This window comes from Cyanistes caeruleus, chromosome 22 (genome assembly GCF_971803275.1).
Source record: "Cyanistes caeruleus chromosome 22, bCyaCae1.hap1.1, whole genome shotgun sequence".
Lineage (NCBI taxonomy): Eukaryota > Metazoa > Chordata > Aves > Passeriformes > Paridae > Cyanistes > Cyanistes caeruleus.
In genome coordinates, this window is record NC_141722.1 from 7,452,938 (window position 1) to 7,465,316 (window position 12,379).

The window sequence follows — 12,379 nt, forward strand, 5'->3', positions numbered from 1 at the left end:
CTCCAGAGCAGATTGCTCTCTCTGTGGCTGTACCTGTCTCCAACACAAGGCAAGGCTCGCTGTCGGGATCATTTCTTTTCCTCTCCCAGCTCCCAGCCGGAGCGGGAAGCTGCCCCAGCTCTGAGCCAGGCTCTGCCACCCTGGATCCTTTTCCCCACCTGAAATCAGGGCTGGTAAAGAACATCTACCTGTATGAAATAACTGGAAAGCCTGGAGCGAGAAAGGCAGCAGGAAGGGCCGTGGGATGTGGCAGTCCCCATTCTGGAACGCAGGTACAGCTGTTGTACAGCCCAGGGCTGCTGTGCAGCTCCTGCTGCAGCCACACATCTGCAGACACCTGTCCTGCCTCTGATCGCTCCACCTGCCCTCCCAAAACCTGGTGTGCCTGGAAGCGCTGTCAGCCTGACCTGAGACCCACCCCAGGAGCTTCGCGAGGTAATTCTTGTTCAGAAAACACAGGGCTGCAGTTGTGGAGGCACATGTGAGGTCAGGAGGGGGATGCCAGAGTCATTTCAGGACACAATGCAAGGGCTGTAGACAAATATACCTACACATATAGGTATAAAATTAGACCAGCCAGTCAGCTGGGGAAAGCAGATGCGTTTTCTTTTAGCACGAATCACAGGCTCAAGGCTGGTTTGGGTTGGAGCGGGGCTTAAAGCTCATCTCGTTCCAGCCCACCCCTTCCACTCGGCCGGGTTGTTCGTGCCAACATCAAACGCGGCCTTGAAGGTTACCTCAGCCCTCGTTTCGGTCAAGCTTTTGCTGTAATGGTGCGTTCCGAACATTTCCAGCCCAAATTCCCGAAAGGAGAGCGCGCCGCACACCCATCCTGCTGCATCCCCAGGCGTGCTAAGGGTGCGAGCGCAGGCTCCAGGCGCATTCCCGGTGTCCAGGCGCATTCCCAGCGCCGGTGCTGGGCGGGGACCGGGCGGGGTCCGTGTCCCCCCGGGGTGATTCCGTGTCCCCGTGTCCCCAGAGCCCCTCAGCCCTGCCGATTTTTCCTCCCTCCCGAGCGCCGGCGCCGGGCGCGAGCCGCCGCCAACCACAGAGTCTGGGCGGGACGGGCGGCGCGGGCGGGGCGCTGTGTCGGGCCCGCCGCCGCCGGCGCCGTGCGGTGGGCGGGAGGTGAGCGGGGGGCGGCGGGGCCGGGCCGGGCCGGGTCCGCTCGGACCGGGAGGGGAGCCGGGGGTCAGGAGGGGGCAGCCCGGGCCCGGGGGTCAGCTCGGACCGGGAGGGATCAGCTGGGACCGGGAGGGATCACCTCGGACCGGGAGGGATCAGCTGGGACCGGGAGGGATCGGCTCGGACAGTGAGGGGAGCCGGGGGTCAGCCCGGGCCAGGAGGGGTCAGCTCGGACCGTGAGGGGAGCCGGGGGTCAGCCCAGGCCAGGAGGGGTCAGCTGGGACTGGGAAGGATCAGCTCGGACCGGGAGGGATCAGCTGGGACCGGGAGGGATCGGCTCGGACCGTGAGGGGAGCCGGGGTCATCCCGGGCCCCGCTCTGCGCTGCCCTGCGCCACCGCGCTCCGGCCTCCCCGCTCCGGCACCGCGTGGGCGGCCGGGGCTCCGCGCGTGGCCGCGGGAGGGATGGGGGAAGGAGGGACGGAGGAAGGAAGGACGGAGGAAAGGAAGGACGGAGGATGGAGGGACGGGGGAATGGGGGGATGGAGGGACGATGTTTCCCGGCCCCCGGCGCGGGGGACGCACGGCCCGAGGTGTCCGGGGCGGGGGGAGCGCGGTGCAGCCCCGGCCCGGCCCCGCTGCCCTCTCAGCCCGCGGGGTCCGCAGCCGCTGCAGCCCAGCCCGGCCCGGCCTTCCCGGGCCCGGGGGAGCTCCAGCGCCGGGGCCGCTCCCTCTCGGTGCCCGGGGGCTGCGACAGCCGCTGTCACCCGTGAGCTCATCCCTGTCCCAGGTGGGCTCATCCCCCACAGGATTCTGTGTGCTGCCCACGCACTCGGGTGGTTTTCTCACGGTCTCCCGTCCTGCTTTTCCAGGGATTTGGGAACGGCTGCTGTCACGATGCTGGGGCCAGCGCACACGGAGTGAGGCTGCGTCAGAGCCAGAAGGGCCAAACACGAATTCATGCGCCTCTCAGCTTGCTTTTAATGTGAGTCTCCTCATTAAGCATTGAACTTTTCCAGAAGCTGATGGTGAGCTCATTCCTGCCCTGATGTTTACAAGTACAGAAGAGCAGTAGAGTTTCCCCAATTCTCAGAGAATCTCAGAGCCCTTTCCTTCAAGAGTTACCTGTGCAGAGCCCTGTGGGAACCCCAGGCCATGCTGCATTTATCACAAAATCATAGAGTATCCTCAGCTGGAAGGGCCCCACAAGGATCATCAAAGTCCAGCTATTTTTGCTGTGCATCTGGTAATTAATTTTCAGTGGGGATACAACGGCAACAAAAAATACCTTTTGCATTTTTTCCATAAAGACCTGAAATGAGCTCCTGTGGAACAGGAGCTCCAGTGGCTCTGTGAGGGAATGCACAGCCTGACTGCTGGGCCACGCTCTTACGTGTTTCATGTGGACCAGGCCTAGGAGTCTTTTCCTGAATCCTGACTGAGGAACTTTGTTCTGGCTGGCTGGGAGATTTTTGGGGTATTATTTTTTAATGTGAGCACTGTTGATTAGCTGATATGAAAGCAGTAAGCAAACACTGCTGGGTTTACTGAGCTTATTCTGTGCAGTGTAGCTCAATATTTTGCAATTGGGAGGGTTGTGAAACTGGCTTTCCGTTGGTTTGGGAATACACATGACTGTGGCTGAATCTGCCAGGAAGTTCCCTGGCTAATTCCCTCTTTTCCATGGCTCTGGAGCAGCCTGGCCCACCCAGACCCTTCCCACTCCTCACTGGGCACTTGCTCCTTGGCTGCAGCACAGCAGGGGCTGCCAGGCTGCAGCGGGCAGTGTGTCAAGTGCCTCTGGTTCTTGGAACAAAGGTTGCTTAAGAAGTGTAAATACCCTTTTATTGCACTGAAAAACTTCGTCATCTGCGTTATAACCCCACAGCAGGGGAAGGGAAACCAGATAATCATTTATTCTGCAGGCTCTTTGCAACTGCCAGTGTTGCTGGCTGGAGTCCTTCAGTGAGTCCATGGAGCTCAAACTGCGAGGAAAGAAGGGAGGGAGGGGAGACAGCCACAACAGAGAGCTGGGGAGAGGAGTTAAACTTACAGACTACATTGCAGCTTGTCTGGGAGCAGGAATTACCACACATGCCTGTGTTTTATCTGTTCACAAACAGCAGCCAAAGGCTTCAGCACAGCCAGTGGGGCAGGACTGCAAACAGGGATGTGCCAGGACGTTGCTGGCTCAGGCACTTTTGTTTTTTTCTCTGTTGTAATTGGGTCTTTCCTCTGGTTTTCCAGGAAGGGAACAACCTGCCTTATCTGTCCTGCACGCCCCAGCACTGATCAGTCACAGGAGGAGCGAGATCTGCGCAGGGAGAGGCTGTGCAGGAGAAAAATTCCCAGCTGCTTTTGCCACCGTGGTCTCTAAAGCTCCTGTGTTACAGGTGAGTCTGCTGGAGAGAGAAATACAAGACTTCTACAGAGCAGTTCAAGCTGCAGACAGGGAGAGATATCCAGATGTTCCTTGTAATTATTTAGTTATAATAATATATATTATTATAGAGCTCAATTTAAAGAATAACATTGTGTGCTGTGAAGGCTCAACTAAACACAGCTTCAGAAAATGAAATTAAAGGAAGGAGATGGCCAGTGTGAGAGCTGCTGAAATAATACCTGATGTAACAAGAGCAGCACAGTGGTTTAGTCACCCATACAGGAGTGACTAAACTTCTCATTAGTGACATTACATCTCTTGAGATGCGAAGTCATTGCTGTGTTTCTCAGTAGAAGTGCTAAATGTGTCTTTTCTCTTAAAAACAGCTTTATTTTGAATAAATAAGTGTGAGCAAAGGGACTTTTTGGCCTGGCTGCAGTGATTTGAGTGAGCACTGCGTGGAGAAGGTCAGAATAGGATCTGCCCTTCAGTGGCAGAGGTTGCAGGAGGCAGAACACAAACCCCAGGCTGTCACCTGGCCACAGGCACAGCCACCATGAGGCAGCAGCTAGACTGGCTCACATCAGTCTGAAGACTAAACTTCTTCAGAGCTGTTCTGTCACACCAGTCTCCCAGCAGCCATTAGAACCCAGTTTGGTGGTGGTGCACAGGAGCCATTAAGTGAAAGAAGAAGAGCCTGGGACTGCCAGTGGTCATGTTTATTCCTGAGCTGCTCTGACAATATTGACATGAAGCCATGCCAAGACAGCCCAGCACTGTTTGAGCAAAGTCCCAAACAGGGCGTTGGAAGCAGGATTCAGTGTGCAGGCACGTGTGCTCAGTGTGCTGGCACGTGTGTTCCTTTGTGGCCAGCTCTGAGATTTGGGTGAAAATGGGTTTCAGGTTCCCTGTGCAAAGGCACTGACACCCCCTCAGCTGTGGGAACAGTGCACATGCTGCCCAAAGACCTTCAGCACACACTGCCTTCCACTTCTGATGTGCAGAAGGAGGTTCTGGTGTGCAGGTTTGTCAAGAACCCAAATTACTGCCTTGATTCAGATCATGGAGGGGAGGAGAGGCTATTGGGTGGAGGGTTCAGGCAGAAGCCCTTGGCTCTTCTGGGAAAAGCAGGTATCTTGTACTGTGTTTTGCAGTGCTACAACATGGATTGATTTGGGGTTTTATTCCTGACCTCTAGTGTTCGTGGCTCTGCCTCCTGTCCCCTGGAAGATGCTGGGAAGGATCCTGTGCACGGTGTTGTTCGTGGGAGCCTTCCCATCCCCAGCTGGAGCATCCCAGGGCCACATCTCTGTGGTCCTGCTGGGAGCCACAGGTGATTTGGCCAAGAAGTATTTGTGGCAGGGTCTGTTCCAGCTCTACATGGACCAAGTGAGCAGTGGCCACAGCTTCACATTCCACGGGGCTGCCCTGGCAGCTCTGGAACCAGGGCAGAGGCTGATGTTTGACGTGCTGAAGAAGCTGTCCTGTCCCCCCGACGAGGCTCCCAACAGGTGTGCAGTGCTCAAGGACCAGTTCCTGAAGCTGAGCCAGTACCACCAGCTAAAGACAGCTGAAAACTACACAGCTCTGAGCAGAGAGATAGAGACCCTGCTGCACCAGGAGGGGCTGAAGGAGGCTGGGAGGATCTTCTACTTCTCGGTGCCACCGTTTGCCTACACGGAGATCGCCCGGCACATCAACAGCAGCTGCCGCCCCCCTGCCGGAGCCTGGCTGCGCGTGGTGCTGGAGAAGCCCTTTGGCCACGACCTGGAGTCGGCCCAGCAGCTGGCTGCAGAGCTGGCAGGCTTCTTCAGGGAGGAGGAGATGTACAGGGTGGACCATTATCTGGGCAAGCAGGTGAGCAGTGCACAGCCCCTGCCAGGCTGAGGGGCTCTGTGCCTGGGAGACTCTTGGTGGTCAGTTCTGTATCTGATGAGAGCATTGTTCCCCTCCCAAATCCGTGCAGAGCCTCTCATTGTGATCCAGAGCCTCCATTTTCTCCTGGAATCCTGTCCTGTTTCTCTGTCTTGTGCTGCTGTCCATCCTCTGGGAGAGCAGAGGGAACATGCAGACCAGAGCAGGGCTTCCTCCTGTTGGAGTGCTGAGAGTCCCTTCTGCAGAGCAGGGCTGGGCTGTAGGGCTGGGCTTTGCCTGCCTGGAGCAGAGCTGCAGAACTACTCTGGCCTCCTCCCCAAGGTCAGGGCTTTGGTTTCGCTGAGTAAGCAGCACCTGTCCTCCCCCAGCTCCACATCTCATTACACACAGGCCTCTCTGCTTAGCCATGGCTTCTGGAAGCACTCCTTCATTTGATATGATAAGGAGCTGATGGGATGTTAGTTCTGTGGGATGCTTAGGGGAAGGTTTCTTGCTGCCCTGTGCTGCACTCTGGGCTGGAAGGATTGTCTGCTGCAGGTACAGCTCAGGATGTGGAGCTGCACTGTCCCAGAGGAAATGTGTTCAAGGACATCCCATCCTCCTTTCTCAGGAATGTGATGCCACACTTTAAAAGCAGCCTGTTCCAGCCATGGCAATGTGGCCGGGTCAGCATCTCTACTAAGAGCGGGGGTTTCTTCTGTTTTGTTTTTGGGGGTTTGTCTCCCCAAAAGAACAGATGGCTTTAGTGGTGTAAGCATCAGAACTGATGTATTTCAGCACTTTAGAACCTTATATTAGTCCCAGGATGGTCTGACTCAGCCCTTTGTCCTCTGACAGATATAAATTGAGTGCTCTGCAGTTTGTAGTTCAGCCTTTTCACATGAAACCTCAAAATGCCTCGAAAAGACCTTTAATGTCTGCCCTGGACAGTCACTGGTGACCCTACTGTGCATCCCTGCAGGCTCTCCTGCTGCTTTCCTCCTCTCTGACCCACTCTGCTCTGCTGCCTGTCTGTTGGATGGGGCACTGAGGCAGAGGCACTGTGGGAATCCACTGAGCTTTTATTGGGTCTTTGAATTTTTCCCTTCACAGGCTGTGGCCCATATCCTGCCTTTTCGGGATCAGAACCGACAGTTTCTGGACCCGATTTGGAACCGACATCACGTGGAAAGAGTGGAGGTTGTCTTGAAGGAGACTGTGGATGCTAAAGGTTGGTGAGGCGAGTGTGCAGGGTGAGTGAGTGAGAGCTGGCAGGTTCACTAATAACGGGGAGGTGGCCCTTGAGGTGGGGCTGGTACTGAAGTAAAAAAGGAACAGGTGAATGGTGTGTTGCTCCCTGCAAACAGGGGGACTGTCCCACACTTCCTGTGCTGGAAACTGGCTCACTTCCAGTGTTTCTGCCTCTAAGAAAAAAATCCATTTGCAATTCATCTGGGAGCAGGAGCAGAACCCCCCCACCTTCTGCTGCAGAGCTCTGGGGGCATTGCTGACCTTTCTATCCCAGTTCTTGGTAAACAGCACTAGATTTGGATCTGATGCAGTCTAAGGCCACTTCAGCTCAGTACTGCAGTGATGTGCTTGTTGTACCAACCCTTTTGAGCTGCTGTCCTGTCAGACACCAGGCTCACCCCGAGTGTGCCTTTGTGCTGTTCTTTGGGAGCTGCTGTGCATCCTGCCTGGGTGTTTCTGGCCCCTGGGTCAGTCTGGCTTTCTCTGCCTGGTTCTTTCCCCGCCTCTCTGTAGTAGGAAGAGCACTGCAGAGGGACAGTCCCAGCCCAGAGTGGCAGCGTGGGTCTCCTGCTGAAGGACACGGCTGCACTGCCTCCCTGCAATGCTGCAGCATCCCCTCTGCAGTGCTCAGCACAAAGCTCCTGGGCGGGGCTGCCACCCGCAGCACTTCTGGGCACGGCAGGTGCCCTGGCTCCTGCACCATCTGGATTGCTTCCCCACTCACTTTACCTCTGCCTCCCTCCCTCAGCCACCACAGACTCAGTTAATGCAATTTTATCAAACTTGGAGTGGTAATCTTTGGTTTGGCAGCCCAGAGCTCACCTGAGCCTCTTTGTGGGAGAGGGATGCACTGCAGAGAGATCCAGGGAGAACGGCGCTGTCTGCACACAGCCCCAGCCACTCCCTGTGCCCTCTTCTCTCTCAACAACTTTGTAATTCATCATTTGATGTCTTTTTTGCCCTGTGCAGCTTCAGCTGGCAGCCTGGCTCCCAGCAAGTCTGCAGCACTATTCCATTACTGCATGTGCCTTTGGATTAGAGCGGGGGACATAAATTCTCAGTCAGTAGGGGAAGCCTGTGGGCATGATGCAGCCTGCTGCTGGTGACACGCAGCCTTGAGTCACTCCACAGTGCACTGGCCTTCTCCCACTGCTCCCACCTGCATGAGAAGCCAAGCAGGGAAAGGGGAGCGTGGCTCTGTGCACGAAGTTCTGTCTCCCAAGGGCATGGCTCAGCCAGAGCCTTCTGAGGACAGGAAAACCATCTAGTCCTGCTACAGCAGTGACAACTTTCACTAGGACAGGTTGTCCAAAGCTCTGTCCAACCAGACCTTGAACACAGCCAGAGACAGGACATCCATCCACAGCTTCCCTGAGCTTGATTGCTTCAGGTTAATTGCTGGGTGAGGAGGAGAGGAGCTTGGAGCTTTGCTCTCCCTGGCACCCACACTGGTGCAGAGGAGGGAACTGCTCACCTGAGCAGCATTTTGCCTCCTCGCCGTGCCCAGGCCGCACCAGCTTCTACGAGCAGTACGGGGTGATCCGGGACGTGCTGCAGAACCACCTCACCGAGGCCCTCATGTTCCTCATCATGGAGCTCCCTGCCAACGTCAGCAGTGCCCAGGATGTGGTGCAGCACAAACTGCAGGCATTGCAGTCCCTGTGGGGCCTGGAGAGGAGCAGTGCCGTGCTGGGGCAGTACCAGGCCTACAACAGCCAGGTGCAGGAGGAGCTGCAGGAGGCACAGGGCTACGTCAGCACCACACCAACCTTTGCAGGTGAGAGTTTGGGTTGGGCCCTGGCGAGAGGAGCAGTCAGAGCTGAGGGGAGCAGGAGATGTGAACCCTTGCATGCAGTACCAGCTCCGTGGCTCTAGAGCTCACTGCTGACTCAGGGATGTGTCCAGGCATCCACTGACTTGGGAACTGGGAGCTGGACAAGAGAACACTTGTCGTGGCAGTTAACCAATGATCCAGGGAATGGGAAGAGGAAGAGCTAAGGCCCATTCTTATAAAATCTCTGCACTGTTTTTAGAAGTGGCCTGTAAACTGAAAACTTGCCTTTTCATAAAGTCGAGTTGCTCTCTACAGCTGAGGGGTAAAGCTTTGTTCTCAGTGATGGGTGAACCACAAGGCCATCTCTAGCCATGCTGTGCACATGAAGAGAATTGTCTAAATGATGTTCATACTCAGAAACTGGTTTCCTGCAAGATGAAAGGAGGCTGAACAAGTGGGATAGCTGGGAGGGACCACAGCAGGGGAGCTGGAGAGAGTGAGAATCGCAGAATGACCTGGGTGGGAAGGGACTGTAGAGATCATCGAGTCCTGGGTGGGCAGTGGAGTCCTGCAGGAGCTGAATGTGGAGCTAAAGACGCAGTGGCTACCAGAAGAGCTGAGGAGGGAGAGTAATGGGCAGGTGAAGGAGGTGCCCTGGAGTGCCTGCAGTTCAGCTGTGGGGTGGGGTCTGTTGTTGCAGGTGTGCTGATCCGCAGCGACAGCCTGCGCTGGGAAGGGGTCCCGTTCCTCCTCACCTCCGGGAAGGCTCTGGACGAGCGGGTGGGTTACGCCCGTGTCCTCTTCAAGAACAGAGCCTACTGCACTCAGAGTGGCACCCTGAGGGACTCAGGGCACAGCCAGTGTAAACCCAAGCAGATCATCTTCTACTTCGGGCACGGCGCACTCAACACCCCTGCAGTGCTGGTGAGCAGGAACCTCTTCCAGCCTGTCATGCCCAAACACAGCTGGAAAGAAGCAGAGGCTCGGTCAGACCTGCACATCTTTGGGCAGCCGCTGTCTGATTTCTACACCTACAGCCCTGTGAAAGAGAGAGATGCATATTCTGTCCTCATCTCCAACATCTACCACGGCAGGAAGGATTTCTTCATCACCACGGAGAACCTGCTGGCTTCCTGGGCCTTCTGGACACCTCTGCTGGACAGCACCTCCCGCCAGCCCCCGCGCCTCTACCCCGGGGGCGTGGAGAACCAGCACCTTCTGGACTTTGAAATGGTGGGTGGGGGAGTGGCGTTCACCCTGGCAGAGCCAGCGCAGCTGCTGTCCCCCAGCGGGCAGATGCCAAGTGATTTCAGGGCGATCCAGTCCAAATTCCGGCACAGTCCCCTGGTGTCGGCGTGGGCCGAGGACCTGATTTCCCAGCTGGCGTCCGACATGGAGGAGGCGGCGGTGAGGAGCGTGGCTCGCTGCGGGCAGTTCCACCTGGCCCTGTCGGGCGGCTCCAGCCCCACGGGGCTGTTCCAGCGCCTGGCCAGGCACCACTTGGGCTTCCCCTGGCGGCACACCCACGTGTGGCTGGTGGACGAGCGCTGCGTGCCCCTGACCGACGGCGAGTCCAACTTCCTGGGGCTGCACAGGCACCTCCTGCAGCACGTCAGGCTGCCCTACTTCAACATCCACCCCATGCCCGTGCACCTCAACCGGCGCCTCTGCGTGGAGGAGGACGGCGGCGCCGAGCTCTACGCCAAGGACATCGTGGCCCTGGTGGCCAACGCCAGCTTCGACCTGGTGCTGCTGGGGGTGGGCACGGACGGGCACACGGCCTCGCTCTTCCCCCGCTCCGAAAACGGCCTGGAAGGGGCTCCCACCGTGGTGCTGACTGAGAGCCCTGTCAAGCCTCACCAGAGGATGAGCCTCAGCCTGCCCCTCATCAACAGGGCCAGGCAGGTGTTTGTCCTGGTTTTGGGCAAGGGCAAGCACGACATCACCACCCTGCTCAGCAGAGTGGGCCGCGAGCCCAGGAAGTGGCCGATCTCGGGTGTCAGCCCCAGCTCTGGCCAGCTGGTGTGGTACGTGGATTACGAAGCTCTGCTGGGCTGATGCAGTGTCCCTCCTCCCTTGTCTGCCTGGCCTTTACAGCCCGGATTTTCCTGCACCGTGTCCGTGTTCCTCTGTTACCGGCGGCAGCTTCATCCCTGGCACCTCCAGCCCTCTGGGAGATCCCAGGCCTGCAGCTCCTCTGACATTTGAGCCTGGAGAGAGCTGGGCTCAGTGTCCAGAGCTCAGGAGGAGCCAAGAGCCCAGGGCAGCATTTCTGGCTCTGCTCTGACTTCTGACTGACTCTTTGGACAAGTGACCTCACCTTGAAGTGCCTCAGTTTCCCTGTCAGGCCTTTGTGCTTATTGGCATGTAACTACCTCAGGGGCACTATGGGAGACTCCTTACATCAACTGCCTGCCAAATTCTTTGAAATGGTATGGAATTCTCAGGCTAAAAGACAATAACAACACATTCATCCCCTGCCCTGCTCAGTGTGGCTGGGCCAGGGCTGTTGCTCAGTGCAGTGAAGGTTGTGTGCACATGGATGTGCAGAGTGGGGCAGCTCACAGAGCTGTCGTTTGCCAGCACTGCAATAATTACTGAGGGAAATAATTAATTATTAATAATTAATAATTAATTGAGGGAAAAGCTTGGTGCTCACAGGAATTGTTGGGTTTAGCTAGCAGAGAAATCTTTCCTTTTTAAACAAAAATGTCCATGTTAACTTCATTCCAGTTCTTTTGTATTTGGTTTGAGAGAACAAGTTTTAGTGAAAAGCTGACCTATGTGAGAGTAACTATATTGGTACGAATAATGGAGTTTATTCCTGTCTGACAGGTGACTGTGGCATTGGAATTTGCTTATTTTTGCACTCTTGCTTGGTAATATGTGGCTGGAACCTCTTGAAATAAATAGAGGTTTATTTGCACTTTTAAATAAGCACATGGGTTTTTTCCCAGGGAACTACTGTTCTTTGCAGCAGAAAACAGGGTTTATTTTTAAAGTGTCTATCTAGAGGGTCACCCCAAAATTTATCCTAGGTTTTATTAAAATCCACTAAAAGTTTCCACATGTTTTCCTTTGGTGAATGGAGCTGTCTGGGTTGTTTGGGAGACTTGTATTTTTATTTTTTTTCACACAGACAATTCCTGTTAAACTCTTGAATACTTAGCATTTGCTAAATGAAAACCAAATCTTTTTGAATATACAAGATTTATGACTGGAGAGACTGGATGGGAAGAAGGGTTAAAGGAGCAACAAATCCAATGAGGAGGAATGGTAGCAATCCACTGGGCTGTAGGCCAAGGAAGCAGGGCTATTTTTATTTTGTGAGAGTTATTAATAGAAGGTGTGCATCTACTTGAGAGCTTGTATTAACCTTTCTTTGCAAAGGCAGCTCCATGGAGTAACTTCTTACAGTCTGTTTCTCCCAAAAGTGATTATTGATACCAATTTTTATTAATTTTTTTCATGTCAAGTGCATTCCTACAATTCAATGGTGTGATTATTTATATGTTTAACAGAAAACTAACACTGGAAATAACTCATTTTTCACTTCAACTTTTATAAATGAAATTGTAAAATCTTTTTTTTTCCCCATGAGTAAAGTTTAATGGTTCTTTTCATGTTGTTTAATGAATGAAGAATTATATTTATAAAAAATAGTTTTTAACGAGAAGTGTCTTTGAGTTTCTCCCAGAGATGGGTGGTCTTTCCCTGTCCTCCTGGTGAGTGAAGTTCTAGGTTTCATTTGTTGCAAAGTGGACACTGTGGCTGCAGTATTGAATGTTCACTCTGACTCTTGATTGGTTTTTTGGTGTCTCATCCAGACAAGGCCAGGACTTCTCAAAAGGAGGAGCAGCCAAAGCCCTTTTAAGGTGAGCAGATGGAATCAGCCGATGCTGTGCAGGGTCCTGGAACGGGCAGGCCTCAGGAAAGTCTCCCCTGATCCACATTTACTCCCTGAGTTGCATTTCCATGGATACTGTCACCACA

The 12,379-nt window shown here is 54.7% G+C and overlaps 1 protein-coding gene across 2 annotated transcripts; it reads left to right on the plus strand.

The window, feature by feature from the left end:
- The first annotated feature begins 1,055 nt into the window (after positions 1 to 1,055).
- H6PD (hexose-6-phosphate dehydrogenase/glucose 1-dehydrogenase) lies at positions 1,056 to 12,057 on the plus strand. Of its 2 annotated transcripts, none has more exons than XM_086860532.1 (7): positions 1,056 to 1,128; positions 1,997 to 2,109; positions 3,372 to 3,517; positions 4,706 to 5,364; positions 6,475 to 6,592; positions 8,120 to 8,389; positions 9,087 to 12,057. In XM_086860532.1, exons 4-7 carry the CDS (start codon positions 4,738 to 4,740, stop codon positions 10,442 to 10,444), a joined length of 2,373 nt encoding a protein of 790 aa, XP_086716658.1. In that variant the 5' UTR covers positions 1,056 to 1,128; positions 1,997 to 2,109; positions 3,372 to 3,517; positions 4,706 to 4,737; the 3' UTR covers positions 10,445 to 12,057. The 2 variants fall into 2 exon arrangements, with proteins under 2 accessions (XP_086716658.1, XP_023796322.2); XM_023940554.2 differs by lacking the exon at positions 1,056 to 1,128 and adding an exon at positions 1,772 to 1,914.
- Positions 12,058 to 12,379: the final 322 nt, after the last annotated feature.

Bases quoted from the DNA above. Each gene is read 5' to 3' on its own strand.
- H6PD (XM_086860532.1), top strand. From the start codon at position 4,738: ATGCTGGGAAGGATCCTGTGCACGGTGTTGTTCGTGGGAGCCTTCCCA. The intron at 6,593-8,119 runs GTTGGTGAGGCG...CGCCGTGCCCAG, and splicing joins GGAGACTGTGGATGCTAAAG to GCCGCACCAGCTTCTACGAG. The intron at 8,390-9,086 runs GTGAGAGTTTGG...CTGTTGTTGCAG, and splicing joins CACCACACCAACCTTTGCAG to GTGTGCTGATCCGCAGCGAC.